This window comes from Callorhinus ursinus, unplaced genomic scaffold, assembly GCF_003265705.2.
Source record: "Callorhinus ursinus isolate GAN/ISIS: 27379988/994484 unplaced genomic scaffold, GSC_fseal_2.0 scaffold19, whole genome shotgun sequence".
Classification (NCBI taxonomy): Eukaryota; Metazoa; Chordata; class Mammalia; order Carnivora; family Otariidae; genus Callorhinus; species Callorhinus ursinus.
Window position 1 is genome coordinate 25577906 of NW_027397081.1, and position 14070 is coordinate 25591975.

The following is a 14070-nucleotide window of genomic DNA, read 5'->3' on the forward strand; positions in this document are numbered from 1 at the left end:
GGAGAGACAGAATCTTAAGCAGGCTCCACGTCCAGCACAGAACCCAACATGGGGCTCAGTCTCATGACCCTGAGAGATCATAACCTGAGCTGAAATTGTGACCTAAACCAAAATCAAGAGTCAGATACTTAACTGACTGAGCCACCCAGGCGCCCCCAATTTCAAATCTTGAGGGCAGCAAAGTTGGGTTTTTGTTGTAACATTCAAGAATACATTCTGGTTTTTTTGAAAACATATTCTTCTTGCCTTCCCCCAGTCATGTCTAATTAACAAGCAGCCAAGTGCATACATGGCAGGACCATCAGCCTCCAGGAGGCATTTGTATTGAAGCCTGGTAATAGTTCCAAGTCCCCGGAGCAGGCATCTAACAAGGAGTTCTTCCTCCCCCAGTACCTGTGTCCCGTCGTCACATTTGTCCCCATTTTCGCTGGCTATTTCCAAGCGGATAAATTTTGGAGGGCGTCCTGGCCGTCGACCAGGGCCAAATCGCCTCTTGCCTCGTCCCCTTCCTCTGCCTCTTGTTCTGGGGACAAAAGATTAGGTTATAAGTATTCATGGTTACATAGTACTCCCTAATAAATATTTTCCCTCACTGGTGCTGATGAGCCCCAAATCTTGATTTCCTCTCATTCTATTACTTTTTCTGATTCTTTTTTCTACTGGGAACAATCATTTTGATAATATGCATTTTCTTTTTTTAAAAGATTTTTTTTAAAGATTTTTTTTGGTTTTTTTAGAGAGAGAGTGTAAGCACACATAAGCGGGATGAGGGGCAGGGAGAGGGACAAGCAGACTCCAGGCGTTGAGTGCAGGGTCCAATGTAGGTCTCAATCCTACCACCCGAGATCAAGAGTAGGCTGCTTAACTGACTGAGCCACGCAGATGCCCTGATAATATACACTTTCTAAATATCTCATCCTTGCCATCTATATAGCCCAGAGAGGTCTTAAATTGAGCTATTAAAAACTCAGAGCACTGGGCACCTGGGTGGCTCAGTTGTTAAGCGTCTGCCTTCGGCTCAGGTCACGATCCAGGGTCCTGGGATCGAGCCCCGCATCGGGCTCCCTGCTCAGTGGGAAGTCTGCTTCTCCCTCTCCCACTCCCCCTGCTTGTGTTCCCTCTCTCGCTGTCTCCTTCTCTGTCAAATAAATAAAATCTTTAAAAAAAAAAACAAAACCTCAGAGCACTGACACCATTTTGTTACTGAAAATTCTGTAAGCACAAACACATCTCTGAAATGATGTGAGAAATGCAGACAGGACAGAACACGCTAAGCCTTAAGCGTGTTCCTGGAGACAAGATTCCATTCTTTCCCTCTTTTCCCCTTGCTTCACTTCCTATTCCTTCCAAGAAATGCAACTAGATTCAAAAGAACTTTCTTGTTTTGCTATAAGCTTTTGGCAGGTCAAAACAAATTTCTAACTCAATTGTTCCATAATATGCCTAGTAAACACCAAGTAAATTTTATCTTATTTAATAGATTTCTAGCATATAAAAATTCCTCAATAAAGAAATTCAGAAAGCGTATCATTAAAATCTCTTTTAGAAGATGAATGTGAGAGGATTAAGAGTACACTTACTTGATGAACACTGAGTAATATATGGAACTGCTGAATCTCTATATTGAACACCTGAAACTAATATAACACTGTATATTAACTAATTCACATCACTGGAATTAGAAGAGAAGAGAAAAAAGATGTGTGTGAGAGATATGTATAAAATTGATCAGATCATGTTTTATTCCTCCACTTATCTATTTAGCAACTTAACAAAAATTCTATGTTGTTCCAGAATTTTTAAGACTCTTTATCATAGAAAATTCTGAACCTAGGTAAATGTAGAACCCAACGTACATAATGAACCCAATGTACCCATTACCTGATTTCAATACTTAGCTACTCATGGCTAATTTTATTCCACCACACATCACCCTCCCCGGGCTGTTTCCCACACACACATACCCATCAGACTATTTTGAAGTAAGTCCCAGACCATCATTTCATCTGCAAATATTTCCACAAATATGTCTCTACAATATAAGGACTCTTCTTTATATATTCCATATATATAAGTTTATATGGAATATATAAATATGTGTGTGTGTGTGTATATATGTATATACCACAATACCATTATCACACCTTAAAAATCTGATACTTGCTCAGTATTATTAAATCTAGTCAAAGGTCAAATTTTCCTAATTGTCTCAAATTTCTTTTTAATAGCCAGCCAACAAATATCTTTATATACCATGTGTCACGCATGCCCCATGCTAGGCAATAAAGACAAGTCATATGTGACAGTTCTTGCCCTCAGAAGTCCGGCAGAGGCAGCAGACACACAAACCAAAAAACATCACAATATAGGGGTGCCTGGGTGGCTCAGTCGTTAAGCGTCTGCCTTCGGCTCGGGTCGTGGGCCCAGGGTCCTGGGATTGAGCCCCGCGTCGGGCTCCCTGCTCCACCAGGAAGCCTGCTTCTCCCTCTCCCACTCCCCCTGCTTGTGTTCCCTCTCTCACTGTGTCTCTCTCTGTCAAATAAATAAATAAAATCTTAAAAAACAAAAAACATCACAATATAGAAAGTGCTGTAATAGAGCCATGAACAGAGTTCTAGAGACACCTGACAGGGAGTGATTTAACCATCACTGTTCCCTCCACCCACCTCAGACATTTACTCCTATGGTCATACCCTAGACCTTGTTATCTTCGATAAGTACAGAGTCCCCCCCCTTACCCCAATTCCATGCAGCGCCACCCTCATGCTATCTCTACCTTTCTAGCTCAGACACGCAAATACCTGGACTCAACAATCCTTGCATCTCACTACCACTTCCCACCTAGTCCTTCTGTCACCTGTTTGCAGTCCTACATCCTCTTGATGTTTTCTCTCCCTTCGTCCATGCATAAACTCCAAAGTCATCCCTGTAATCACTCCCTCCTATATGCTCTTGATTGTCATCCCCACTGCTGTTCCATCACTCCTGCTGTGTTGGCGAAACCACCTCCCTGGGCAATCCCATTCCCTGGCTGCTCGGCAAGGGCATCACTGCAGCAGACGAAGCTGGACAATGACATACATCCATGCTAACGGTCTCACTTTAACGTCATGACCATGAACCTCAAGTGAGCTCTTAACAGTATGATCACAGGCAGTCATACTGTAATTCCCTAGAACACGGATCTTCCCACTTTGCTAAACGCCGTGTCATACCATCTCCTCTCTTTTCGAATCCAGTAAAAGATGGCAACCCTCGGGCGCCTGGGTGGCTCAGCTGGTTAAGCGACTGCCTTCGCCTCAGGTCATGATCCTGGAGTCCCGGGATCAAGTCCCGCATCAGGCTTCCTGCTGAGCAGGGAGTCGGCTTCTTCCTCTGACCTTCCCCCCTCTCGTGCTCTCTCTCTCTCTCTCTCTCTCATTCTCTCTCTCAAATAAATAAATAAAATCTTTAAAAAAAAAAAAGATGGTCCCATTGGTGCCACCCCATTCCAAAGTACTCTCCTTCTTCACCTGAACTGTTAAAATAGCTTCCAACTGGACTCCCTGTCTTCGCTCTTCATTCAATGAAAGCAAAAGTGACATTTTAATGTTCACCCAGCATGACGTTTCAACATATAATTCACATCACAGATACTCTCTGATCCGAATCCTTTAAAGACTTCTTATTACACTTAGAATAACATCCAAATTTCTTACCATTATCCATAAGGCCTACCTGATCTGCTCACCGCCCCCCCAAAAAAGGATTCTCTCTGATCTATCTTTTTTGTACAATGGAATGAAACCTACGATTTAGTTTGATGAAGGAATCCTACTTCTGAAAAAAGTTTGCAAATCAGAGATGCAGAGTGTATGCTATCTCAAGAATTCCCATCCCAGAATCTCTTAGAGGAGGCTTAATTAAGGGGGAAGGATCTCCTATTGCTGGGTACTCTGATTATGCTGGGAAAAAAATCAATAGTAGATGAGGATGGGGGCGGGCAAAGGGAAATGACAGATTAGAAATTTCCCTCTGCAGTCCACCTGATTACCTGTCTACACACAGAAACACTCGTTAGCTTACTGACAATATGGAAATGAATCTGGACCTTTAACAATTAAGTTTGCGAAACCTTCTGATACCTGCTAAACACATCAAGTTTTTCATCATGGGAATTGAGATGCTGTTGCAACTGCTCCGAGCTTATAAATCGGCGGTTACATTCATAGCAGGGCCAATTCTTCTCTTGCTCACGAAGAACTGCAGTCACAGGAGAGAAATCATAATGGCTGATGATTAATAGACAGCAATAAAACTCAAATGCCCAGTATCCCCACCATTCTCATCTCATGTAGCCCGGTGTTCACAAACATAGTGTCTGCTATTTGCATCACTGTTTTGTTAGAAAATCAAAGGCTACACTTTGACAAGAGTAAGATCTTATTTTCTTCTATATTCATGTAAGACATCGAAGGACCAAACTCTGTCATAGGACCGTCTCCCATCTCCCCAACAGACACACACATAGAGCCTCACCACACTGGAAAGGCAGAAAGTGCTACAATGGAAATCTGTATTCAGATAACTTAGTGATTCTGATCCAGGGTTCATAAGCTGAAGGCCTCTTTTATCACACACACACAAAAAAACCCTTAAAAGTCAATGCCTAATATAATTACTTTAGCAAAATGTTAAAGTATCTACTAAAGTTGACCATCAGCACATCCAGTTCCAGCAATGCCACTCCTGAATGCACACCAACAAAAATATGCATGTATGTTCACTAAAAGAAAGACATGTATACAAATGTTCACGGTGGCACTCTTCAAAATAGTCCCAAACTAGAAACAACCATGTTGTACAATAAAGAATTTGGCTGGCTTTTGTCCCTGGTTCCTGGCAAACAACCTCTAAGTCTTTGGAATATCCCACATAACAGGAGTGTCGTCGTTATTCGTGGTAGTCTTTGACCATACGTGAGTTTCTCCTAATATGGCCCAAGATGGGGGCTGCCTGGGCCCAAAAGTCAAACCATCTGATTACACAGGGTTGGAACTTTAAGCCAGGTGGTATCGGCCAGGGAGAAAGAGCTGCAGAGTAAGTTCAATCATGCAGCCAATGATTCTATCAACCATGCCTATGTCACGATGCCTCAATAAAACCTCTGGACACTGAAGCTCAGGTGAGCTTCCTGGGTTGGTAACCATACATCAATGTGCCACGGAGGTGACATGGGACATGGAAGCTTCATATTTGGGACCCACACAAACCTTGCCCTAAGCACCTCTTCATTTGGCTGGTCCTGATATGTATCCTTTATATAAAACTGTATAATCATAAGTATAGCACTTTTCTGAGTTCTGTGAGTCATTCTAGAAAATCAAGCCTAAGAAGGTTCTAGCTCCCTAAATTGTAGTTAGTTGGTCAGAAATGCAGGTGGCATGGGAACACCAGAGCTTGTAGCTGGTACCTGAAGTGAAGAGTCTTGTGAAAGACTCGGCCCTTAATCTGCACCGTGTGACCTAACCCAGGTAAGTGTCAGAATTGCACTGTACACCCAGATTTTCATCTACAGTGAAACAGATGCATTAATTATGGTATAGCCATACACTAGACTACCAAATAGCAATGAGAATGAACACATTACAATAATATACAACAATATGGATAAATCTCACAAACATGTCGAGCAAAAGATTCCCAGAACATACATAAGTCTAGTTATATGAAGTTTGATAATGAGCATATTATATCCATGGTATTAGAAGTCAGGATATTAGTTACACCTGAGAGTGAAGAAGGCACAAGGGACTTCCAGAGTACTGGCCACGTTCTGTTTCTTGATCTGGGTACAGGTTACACAGGTGTGCTCACTTTGTGAAAATTCATCAAACTGTAGACTTACGATTTTTGCACTTTTTTGTATGTAATTTATACTTCGGTAATATTTACATTAAAAACAAAGGCAATGCCTGCCTTGCTAGTGTCCTCAGAGATGATTAAATCTAGATAGAGATCGTCCTCAGGTCTAGGTTCTAATTTAGTATTTGGAGGTTTTCATTATATTAAATACTATATTCCAGCCACCCGTGAAAGAAATGTAAATATGTCACTGTCATTCGATCCTAGGATTAGACAAGGATGTGTAGCTGAAAAAAAAAAACCTACTGGACTCTTATAAATATACTGAGATAGGAAAATTGGAGGTTGCATAATGATGTAATATATACAATTTAGAATTCATATAGAAAATAGAAAATAGAAAGTCCAACCACCTTTCCTTTCTTCCTCAGAAATGTCATGAATTTTCTGGTTCACAAACTCAGCATAGGATGCAGCATACCACACCTGCAAGAACCAAGTACATCATGAAGAACTAAAGGACATCACCAAATGTTCTTTGCATGCTTACACTCTTTCTCCTGTTTACACAAAACAATTCAGGCTTTCCCACAACCCATGAAAAACAAACAACAACAACAACAAAATCGCACTGTGAGCCAATCTCTTTAACACCAGATGGTCGGTCAGGAAGTGCATTTGCCAAGACACACTCACTGTGTGTTTTCTTTCTCCTTTTTTCAAAAAAAAATTGTTTTTGTTATTAGAACAACTTCATAAGAGATAATATTAATAGTCTCTTCATCAAAATAAAACATAGCCTCTTCTGGTTGTTTTATCTGTATGTAAACATGGGTTTTTACACAGCTGCAATCATCATGACTTCCACCAAACAGCTCTTGCTGGGATCCCCGAGGATGATTTCAAATGCGACCGCGCCCTCCTGAGTCTCTTCCTTCCTCCTACCCCACTGGCTATTTCTGCTCAGTCTCCTCGTCTGGCTCTCCTTCCTCTCCCTCTTCCTCTCTAAGCTTCCTCAAAGCTTAATCCAAGTCCAGGGCCTTCTTATTTTTCCCTAAAGTGATCCCATCCATTTCCAAGCAATTCTAAATTAATATCTCCGTCCCAGGCTCTCCTCTTCTGTTCCCTCTACATACATTCTACTGCCTACCTGGTATTTGGCATGTTTCACAAACAATTCAAACTTGGCATGTCCAGAGTTGAATTCTAGATGCTTCCTTATCGCATCCCCGCCCCTGCCCATATTCCTCATCTCAATAAATACCCTGCCTTTCACCCAGCTGCTCACACTTGACACCTAAAAGTTATCTCGGATTTCTCAGTGTTCTTCTGTCATCCTTCAGCAAGAGCTGTGAACTGCTCGGATGTTCTTCATCTCTGCTTCTCCCACCAAGATCCATGTCTAGATGGGCTCCTGCCTGGATCGTCTTCTAGTGAGCTTCCCCTTTTCCACTCTTGCTTCCGCCAACCCATTCTTCACACAAGAGCAAAGAGGGCATCTTAAAACGCAATCAGATTTCATCCTTCTCATGCTTAAACAGCTTCTCACTCATAAAAAACCTGCAGTGCTCGATGATGGGCTCCAAAGGGCGCTATGATCTATTCCCGCTCTTACCATTCTCCCTTACCACCTTTCAACAAGAGAGCCTTCTTGCAGCTCCTCAAACAGGCCAAGGTCTTTCCCACCTCAACCTTTCTCCTTGCTGGTCTACCATCGGAAGTGTTGGGTTCTTCCCCTTTGCCTCTGCAAACCCTTCTACAGTGCTGGTCCCTCCCTTCCCATTCCATAGTCCCCAGCCTCATTATTTTCTCCTCAGCAAGGCCTTCCCTCTCCAGCATTTGTAAACTGGTCCCTTTCCTGCTACCTGCTCTTTTTGCACCATTTGTTTCCTTCATAGCATTTAACCACTATTTGTTTTTACAGTTGACCCTTGAACAACAGAGGTTTGAACTGCATGGCTCCGCTTACACGCAGATTTTTTTTAGTACAGTATCATAAATGCACTTTCTCTTCCTTAAGATTGTCTTAACATCTTCCTTATTCTGGTTTACTTTATTGTAAGAATACAGTATATAATGCATACAACATACGAAATCTGTGTTAATCAACTGTTTATGTTATTGGTAAGGCTTCCAATCAGTGGTAGGCTATTAACGGTTAACTATTAGAGTCAAAAGTTACATGTAGATTTTCAACTGCCCAAGGGGTCGGTGCCCCTAATCTCTGTTTTGTTCGAGCGTCAACTGTATTTGCTTACTTACATCCTTCTGCCCACTTCCCCTCTAGAATACAAGCTCCCTGAACACAAACACCAGTCTATCTTTTCCTAGTGTCTGAAACACAGTAGGAGTTCAATATGTTAATCACTAAATGAATTAATCGTATATAATTGTTATGGAACACTATTTTAACTATAAGTAAATATTTATATTGAGACTCCATTTTTAAGTGTGGAATAATATTCTACGACAGAGTCTATGTTCTATAATTTACTTGACCATGACCTATAGTTGGATTTTGAGATAGTTCATCATTTTGCTTATAAATTCTACCCTAGTCCATCAATTCCAAAATGTGTATTTTTCATATTTTAGCATCTCAAAAACCACCTCCACGGCATTCTGCAATCACTCTTGTGATGTGGCTTTCTTTTACTTGTTGCTCATTGCTCCTGCACAAACCCAGCCAAGCTCTTTGCATTGCTCTCATCTCATTCAGGAGCTCTGGCACTCCATGACTTGTTAACACTTGACAAGCAACGCAAAAGAAAGCCAAAAAAAAAAAAAAAAAAGCCATTTCCTCAGAATTTAAAAAAAAAAAAATATATATATATATATGGAATACAAGGTTGGTGTGATCACCTTGTAGGACCTCTGTTAATACATCAAACATCAAATTGTCAGGAAACTTCCTACTGACTTAATCAAAAGTCACTTAATTTCCAAAGACACATGTTTTAATTGAGAAAAAGACACATATGGGTTCAGTCAGTGGGAAAACACAGGGTCAAAACTTGTACAGAAACGCCATCAAGTCATTTGGAAAAATACCCCACAGGCAACAGTGGATCACTTATTTTAAAAATAATACAGCATCATCAATATCTTGATGGCATAGAAGACGAGAGATGTACAAAACACAAATGACAAAGTAAAATAGTGATTCAGTTTAAAAAAAAAAAAGACTGTACACAAGGCAGTTTATATGTCAGCCAATTTATTTTGCTTATATTTGCCTTTTTAAGTATGCAGAAATGTGATAGGATTTCAAAATTATCTCTAAATAAGTCTAACACAGCTCCTGCAGTTAGTAGAAAACTACTCTTTTTGGTGATAAAAATAAGCACTATAACCTTAGCTTAAATAGCGGCATATTTTTTCTTAATGGTGTATAAAATAATGTTTTATCTTAAAGTCACTGGTGTTCGAATCAGCGAAACACAGCATTACAAAATTAGAATCTATCTAGCTCTATCTTTGTTTATAATTATTTCCTCAGACTAATTTTCAAGGATTAGGTTTATTCAGCCATGAACATTTTTACTATACACTGCCAGAAATATTCTATAAAATACTGCAATTCTGTGACAAATGTCCCTATATTTTAAACCCTCACATTCACTGTACTGCATCCATTTATTTTTGGTAATTTAAATTAACAAAAATAGTAACTCATAGTTGTTTTAAGGGTTTTAAAATTATTAACACTGGAAAAAATTTTGACCTTTCCTTTACTATTGATTTCTCCTCCAAATAAAGTCTATCCCCTGTATTCATGTGTCCATGTGGATACCAGAGAGGTTAGAGGTATTTTCTCTCAGTTTTCATTCTTGTTTTGTTTTAAAGATGTATTTACTTATTTGAGGGAGGTAGGGGCAGAGGGAGAGTGGAGAGAGAATCTCAAGCAGACTCCCCACCGAGTGCAGAGCCAGACATGAGGCTTGATCCCACAACCCCTAGATCACACCTGAGCCAAAGTCAGACACCCAACCCAACCATCTCAGTTTTTATTCCTTTTTTTTAAGATTTTATTTATTTGAGAGACAGAGAGAGCAAGCAGGGGGGGTGGGGAGCAGAGGGAGGGAGACAAGCAGACCCCGTGCTCAGCACGGAGCCTGATATGCGGCTTGATCTCAGGACCCAGAGATCATGATCCGAGCTGAAGTCAAGAGTCAGAGGCTCAGCTGACTGAGTCACCCAGGTGCCCCTCAGTTTTTATTTTTATTTATTAATTTTTTTTAAAGATTGTATTTATTATTTGACAGAGAGAGAGAGACAGCGAGAGAGGGAACACAAGTAGGGGGAGTGGGAGAGGGAGAAGCAGGCTTCCCGCTGAGCATGGAGCCCGATGCAGGGCTTGATCCCAGGACCCTGGGATCATGACCTGAGCCAAGGCAGCCACTTAACCAACTGAGCCACCCAGGCGCCCCTCAGTTTTTATTTTTAAACCTTTTAACATGTATTACAAAGATTTCTCCCACTCTGTTGCTTCCTTTTCATCTAGTGTTTTGGTTGTTCATTACACTACACTATTATATTCTTACTTGTTTCTGCCTGTCTTTACCTCTACAGTCCTATCTACTCCTTAGGAGAGAACATAATCTCCCCTCCACAGTCAAGAAGTAGTCACGTGGATATCAAGAATTTATTGGGATAGATGATGTGAGATATGAATCTCCTTCTACAAAGACACAGGTTTTGTATAGCTTTTGAACAAAGTCTAGGTCTTTGTTCTCCCCCAAAGAGGTATCTATTTGTCACTTTTACCACATTGCAGCATTGTGCGATTCAGTGTTCATGTACTGATAAAATCATTTCTCACCTCTTTTTCATCTAATCAGGAATTTTCCCTTAGAATTACAACAGAATTTTAATTGTGTCATCAAAAGTTAGTATTAGACAAATTCCTACAGAGTTATCCCCAAAGAATATATTTCTGAAATCAGAAGTCAGTGCATAGAATTCTTAGGGTAAAATGAAGCATTCAGGTAAAGGAATCTAACTGGTACATCTAAATTCCATTTTATAAGATCTCCTGTTTCCAACTAATTCTTCTTGAGTGTGTAAATAACGTTAAGTGACCTCAACTTTAATCACTCCATCACAAATACCAGTCTGCTCCCTAAACACATCTACTTCTTTACCCCTGGGCTGAATGCCTTAGTGCAGGCCTTTGACAAACCCAAAAGTCATGTACTTTTCATTGCTTTTTTATGGGATTATTGTAAATGTACTGTACATAGCAGGTACTCAATAAGTAAGTGAATTATAAGGAAAGGACCATTTTTGTAAGAACCCCCCTTCCAAGAAAAAAAGAATAATAAAGGCATTTAATGGTCACTATTCCTAATAAAGGTACCACTGAACCAGCACTGTACCTTCAGTTCTTGTTTGGGTTCTACATTCTTTATTGTGGTGTAATACACATGGTGGCCATATTGGTAAGCCACCAGGTTCTGCTCCAGGTGATTCTGGGCTGGACGTACAAACATCATCCAGTTACAAAGGGTCTCATCAGATAATTCAAACCACAGGTCTTCATGCAAATCTCGGTCTTTTCTGTCCCCTTTATCAAGAGAAACCTACAACCAAAGAGAAAGTAAAAAGCCACACCAAAAAAACAAAATAAAAACAAACAAAACTTTTAATATGATATACATTAATGTAGTAATATACAAAATACCACTCCTGAAATTAACCATATATCCTGATTCTTCCTTTTATATCTAGAAAGATCCAGGAATTGTGTCTTGCCAAGTGTAAAAGGAAAAGGCCACTTTTTGAAGACTCACTTGGAGCAGAATCACCTGGGAAAATGTTCAAGTTAACAATCTCATCGTACAGCTTCAGCTGATGCTTCATCATTAACCAACACATCAAAAAATACTATAAGTAAGCCAGGAAATACAAGCAAAATACTCTCTAGTTCCTCTCAAGTTGCTTACTTCAGGGATTCAACTGCATTCATTAATAACGAGTAGTCTTGTGATATGTATTTCTCTTTACAAAGTAATAATCTTTCTTGAAGATCTTGAGCATTCACCAAAGAAAACCTCCCCATGACAGCAAATGACTTCTCAAAAAACACACCCCAAATATTCTCCCTTCCCGGTATCCTTTCTTGATTCTCCAGGGTAGCTTTCCAAGAAGCAGACAGCACAGGGGTTGGATAGAAGCAAAAGCCCCAAATGTAAAGAAGAGAGATCAGTATGAATATACTTTAACATACAGTGAACTATTCTTTAACAAAAGACTCAACAGAACAGACCTGTTTCAAAAACTGAAAAGGGGTTTTCCTGAAAACTTTTTTGGTACTTAGCAGATTACACGAGTCTACATTTGAAGAAGAAAAGAAAAAGTTGTCAAAGCCCCTATTATGGACCGTTGTGCCCTCACCAAATTCATACGTTAAAGTCCTAACTCCTCAGTATGTGACTATGTTTGGACATAGGGCTTTTAAGGTGGGAACTAAGTTAAAAGAAGTAATTAAGTCATCAGCGTGGGTCCTAACCCAATCTGACTGGTGTCCTTACAAGAAAAGGAGATCAGGACACAGGGAGAGACACCAGGGACGGGTGCACACACGGAGTAAAGGCATGAGGACCCAGAGAGGAGACCGTGTGCAAGCCAAGGAGCAAGGCCTCAGGGGACTCCAACCCTGCTGGCACCTTGTTGGCCTTCCAGCTCAGGTGCTGTGAGAAAATAAATTTCTGTTCTTTAAGCTCCCCCAGCCTGTGGTATTTGTTACAGCAGCTCTAGCAGACTAATACAGCCCCTATGAACAACAGCTCTCAGAATTACTCATAGAATGCCTTAGGGGACTGAGACTGCAATCTCCAATTTATTGGTGAGAGAGAAAATGTTTCCATTCAAAACAAATTAAGCAGAAAAAACAAAAATAAAAAATAAAACCAAGCAGAGAAAGAAAAATACTAGCAAACAACAGTTATAGAATTGAATTAAGAGAACCAGTAGGAAAACACACACCCCTTTAAAAGTTATTAAGAACAAGAGTGAACTATGATAAAACCTACGTTACCTTCAGATGAATGTAACAGTCTTTCAGCTCAGACTCCCTGACGAGGGGTCCCTCCACAGGGCCAAACTGGGTGCGCTTAGGAATGCGCCTTTTGGAGAACACCCCTCCGAGGAACCTGTCGATGTAGAGGACCAGGGGGAGGCTTGCTCTCGCTCTAGTGAGCACAGGCCGGTTAGGGATGGGATGCAAGGGGCCATGCTTTGGGCACACTGAAGAATGTGCATTATTACACTCCTCACACCCTGCAAAAGGAAGAAAATCTTAAAGTCAAATTCTTCAACATCACTTGATCTCAGGTACAAAGTTCTAATCTGAAAAATCCCCAAATTCCAAAATTCAGTAAACTCCTACAATTACACTATTCATTCCGTTGTCACACGCTAGCTTTCACAGACCAGTAAAATCCCGTCTTCTTCCTCTAAAATGAGGCAGAATTAGTTGTGCCTGCCAAAAATAATACACAGGCAGTGACTTATTTCTCTACTGGAGATTAAGTCAAATAGTAGCCCAGTAAATTTACAAATCAATTATAACAGGTCTGAAAAGAAAAAAGAAAAAAGAAGAGCTTATTAGGATAAATGCTGCAAAATCTGATAAGACAAATAGAGTGTTTGAATTTTAGAGTATGTAAATTATATCTCAGGAAAGCAATTAAAAAAAACTCTGGGTGGCTCAGTCAGTTAAGCGACTGCCTTCGGCTCAGGTCATGATCCTGGAGTCCCGGGATCGAGTCCCACATTGGGCTCCCTGCTTGGCGGGGAGTCTGCTTCTCCCTCTGACCCTCCCCCCTCTCATGTGCGTGCTCTCTCTCTCTCTCTCTCTCTCTCTCATTCTCAGTCTCTCAAAATAAATAAATAAGTCTTGAAAAAAATAATAAAAAAACTCTGACAATACCATTTAATCAGTTTCTTCAAAAGGAGTCATAGAAGCCTCATTGTCTAGGCATGTCTAACTCAAACAGAAAAAGCACTGTACAGCTTGAGACTTCAACGCATATCCTGTGAAGGTAATGCTAAAATGAATGAATTTAGCATTCTATCCTTCATTGTCTTGAATGTCACAGCTTAGCCCAGACAGGACCCATTTCAGCTCCTTTCAGGAGTCATTACTTTGCACTAAGCATCCACACTCACTCCCTCTTTCCCAGCAGCACCTATCCCGTAAACTAACAGCCAGAACTTGACGGA

General features: G+C 40.5%; 1 protein-coding gene across 3 annotated transcripts in view; it reads right to left on the reverse strand.

The window, feature by feature from the left end:
• The window catches only part of PRDM10 (PR/SET domain 10), a 104355-nt gene that overhangs the window by 38622 nt on the left and 51663 nt on the right, over positions 1-14070 (reverse strand). For all 3 annotated transcript variants that reach the window (XM_073903985.1, XM_025893791.2, XM_025893792.2), the window contains 5 exons: positions 12884-13125; positions 11223-11426; positions 6258-6330; positions 4125-4242; positions 394-523 (listed from right to left, as the gene is read on the reverse strand). In XM_073903985.1, coding sequence (XP_073760086.1) covers positions 394-523; positions 4125-4242; positions 6258-6330; positions 11223-11426; positions 12884-13125 — 767 coding nt within the window. The remainder of the gene's footprint in view (positions 1-393; positions 524-4124; positions 4243-6257; positions 6331-11222; positions 11427-12883; positions 13126-14070) is intronic.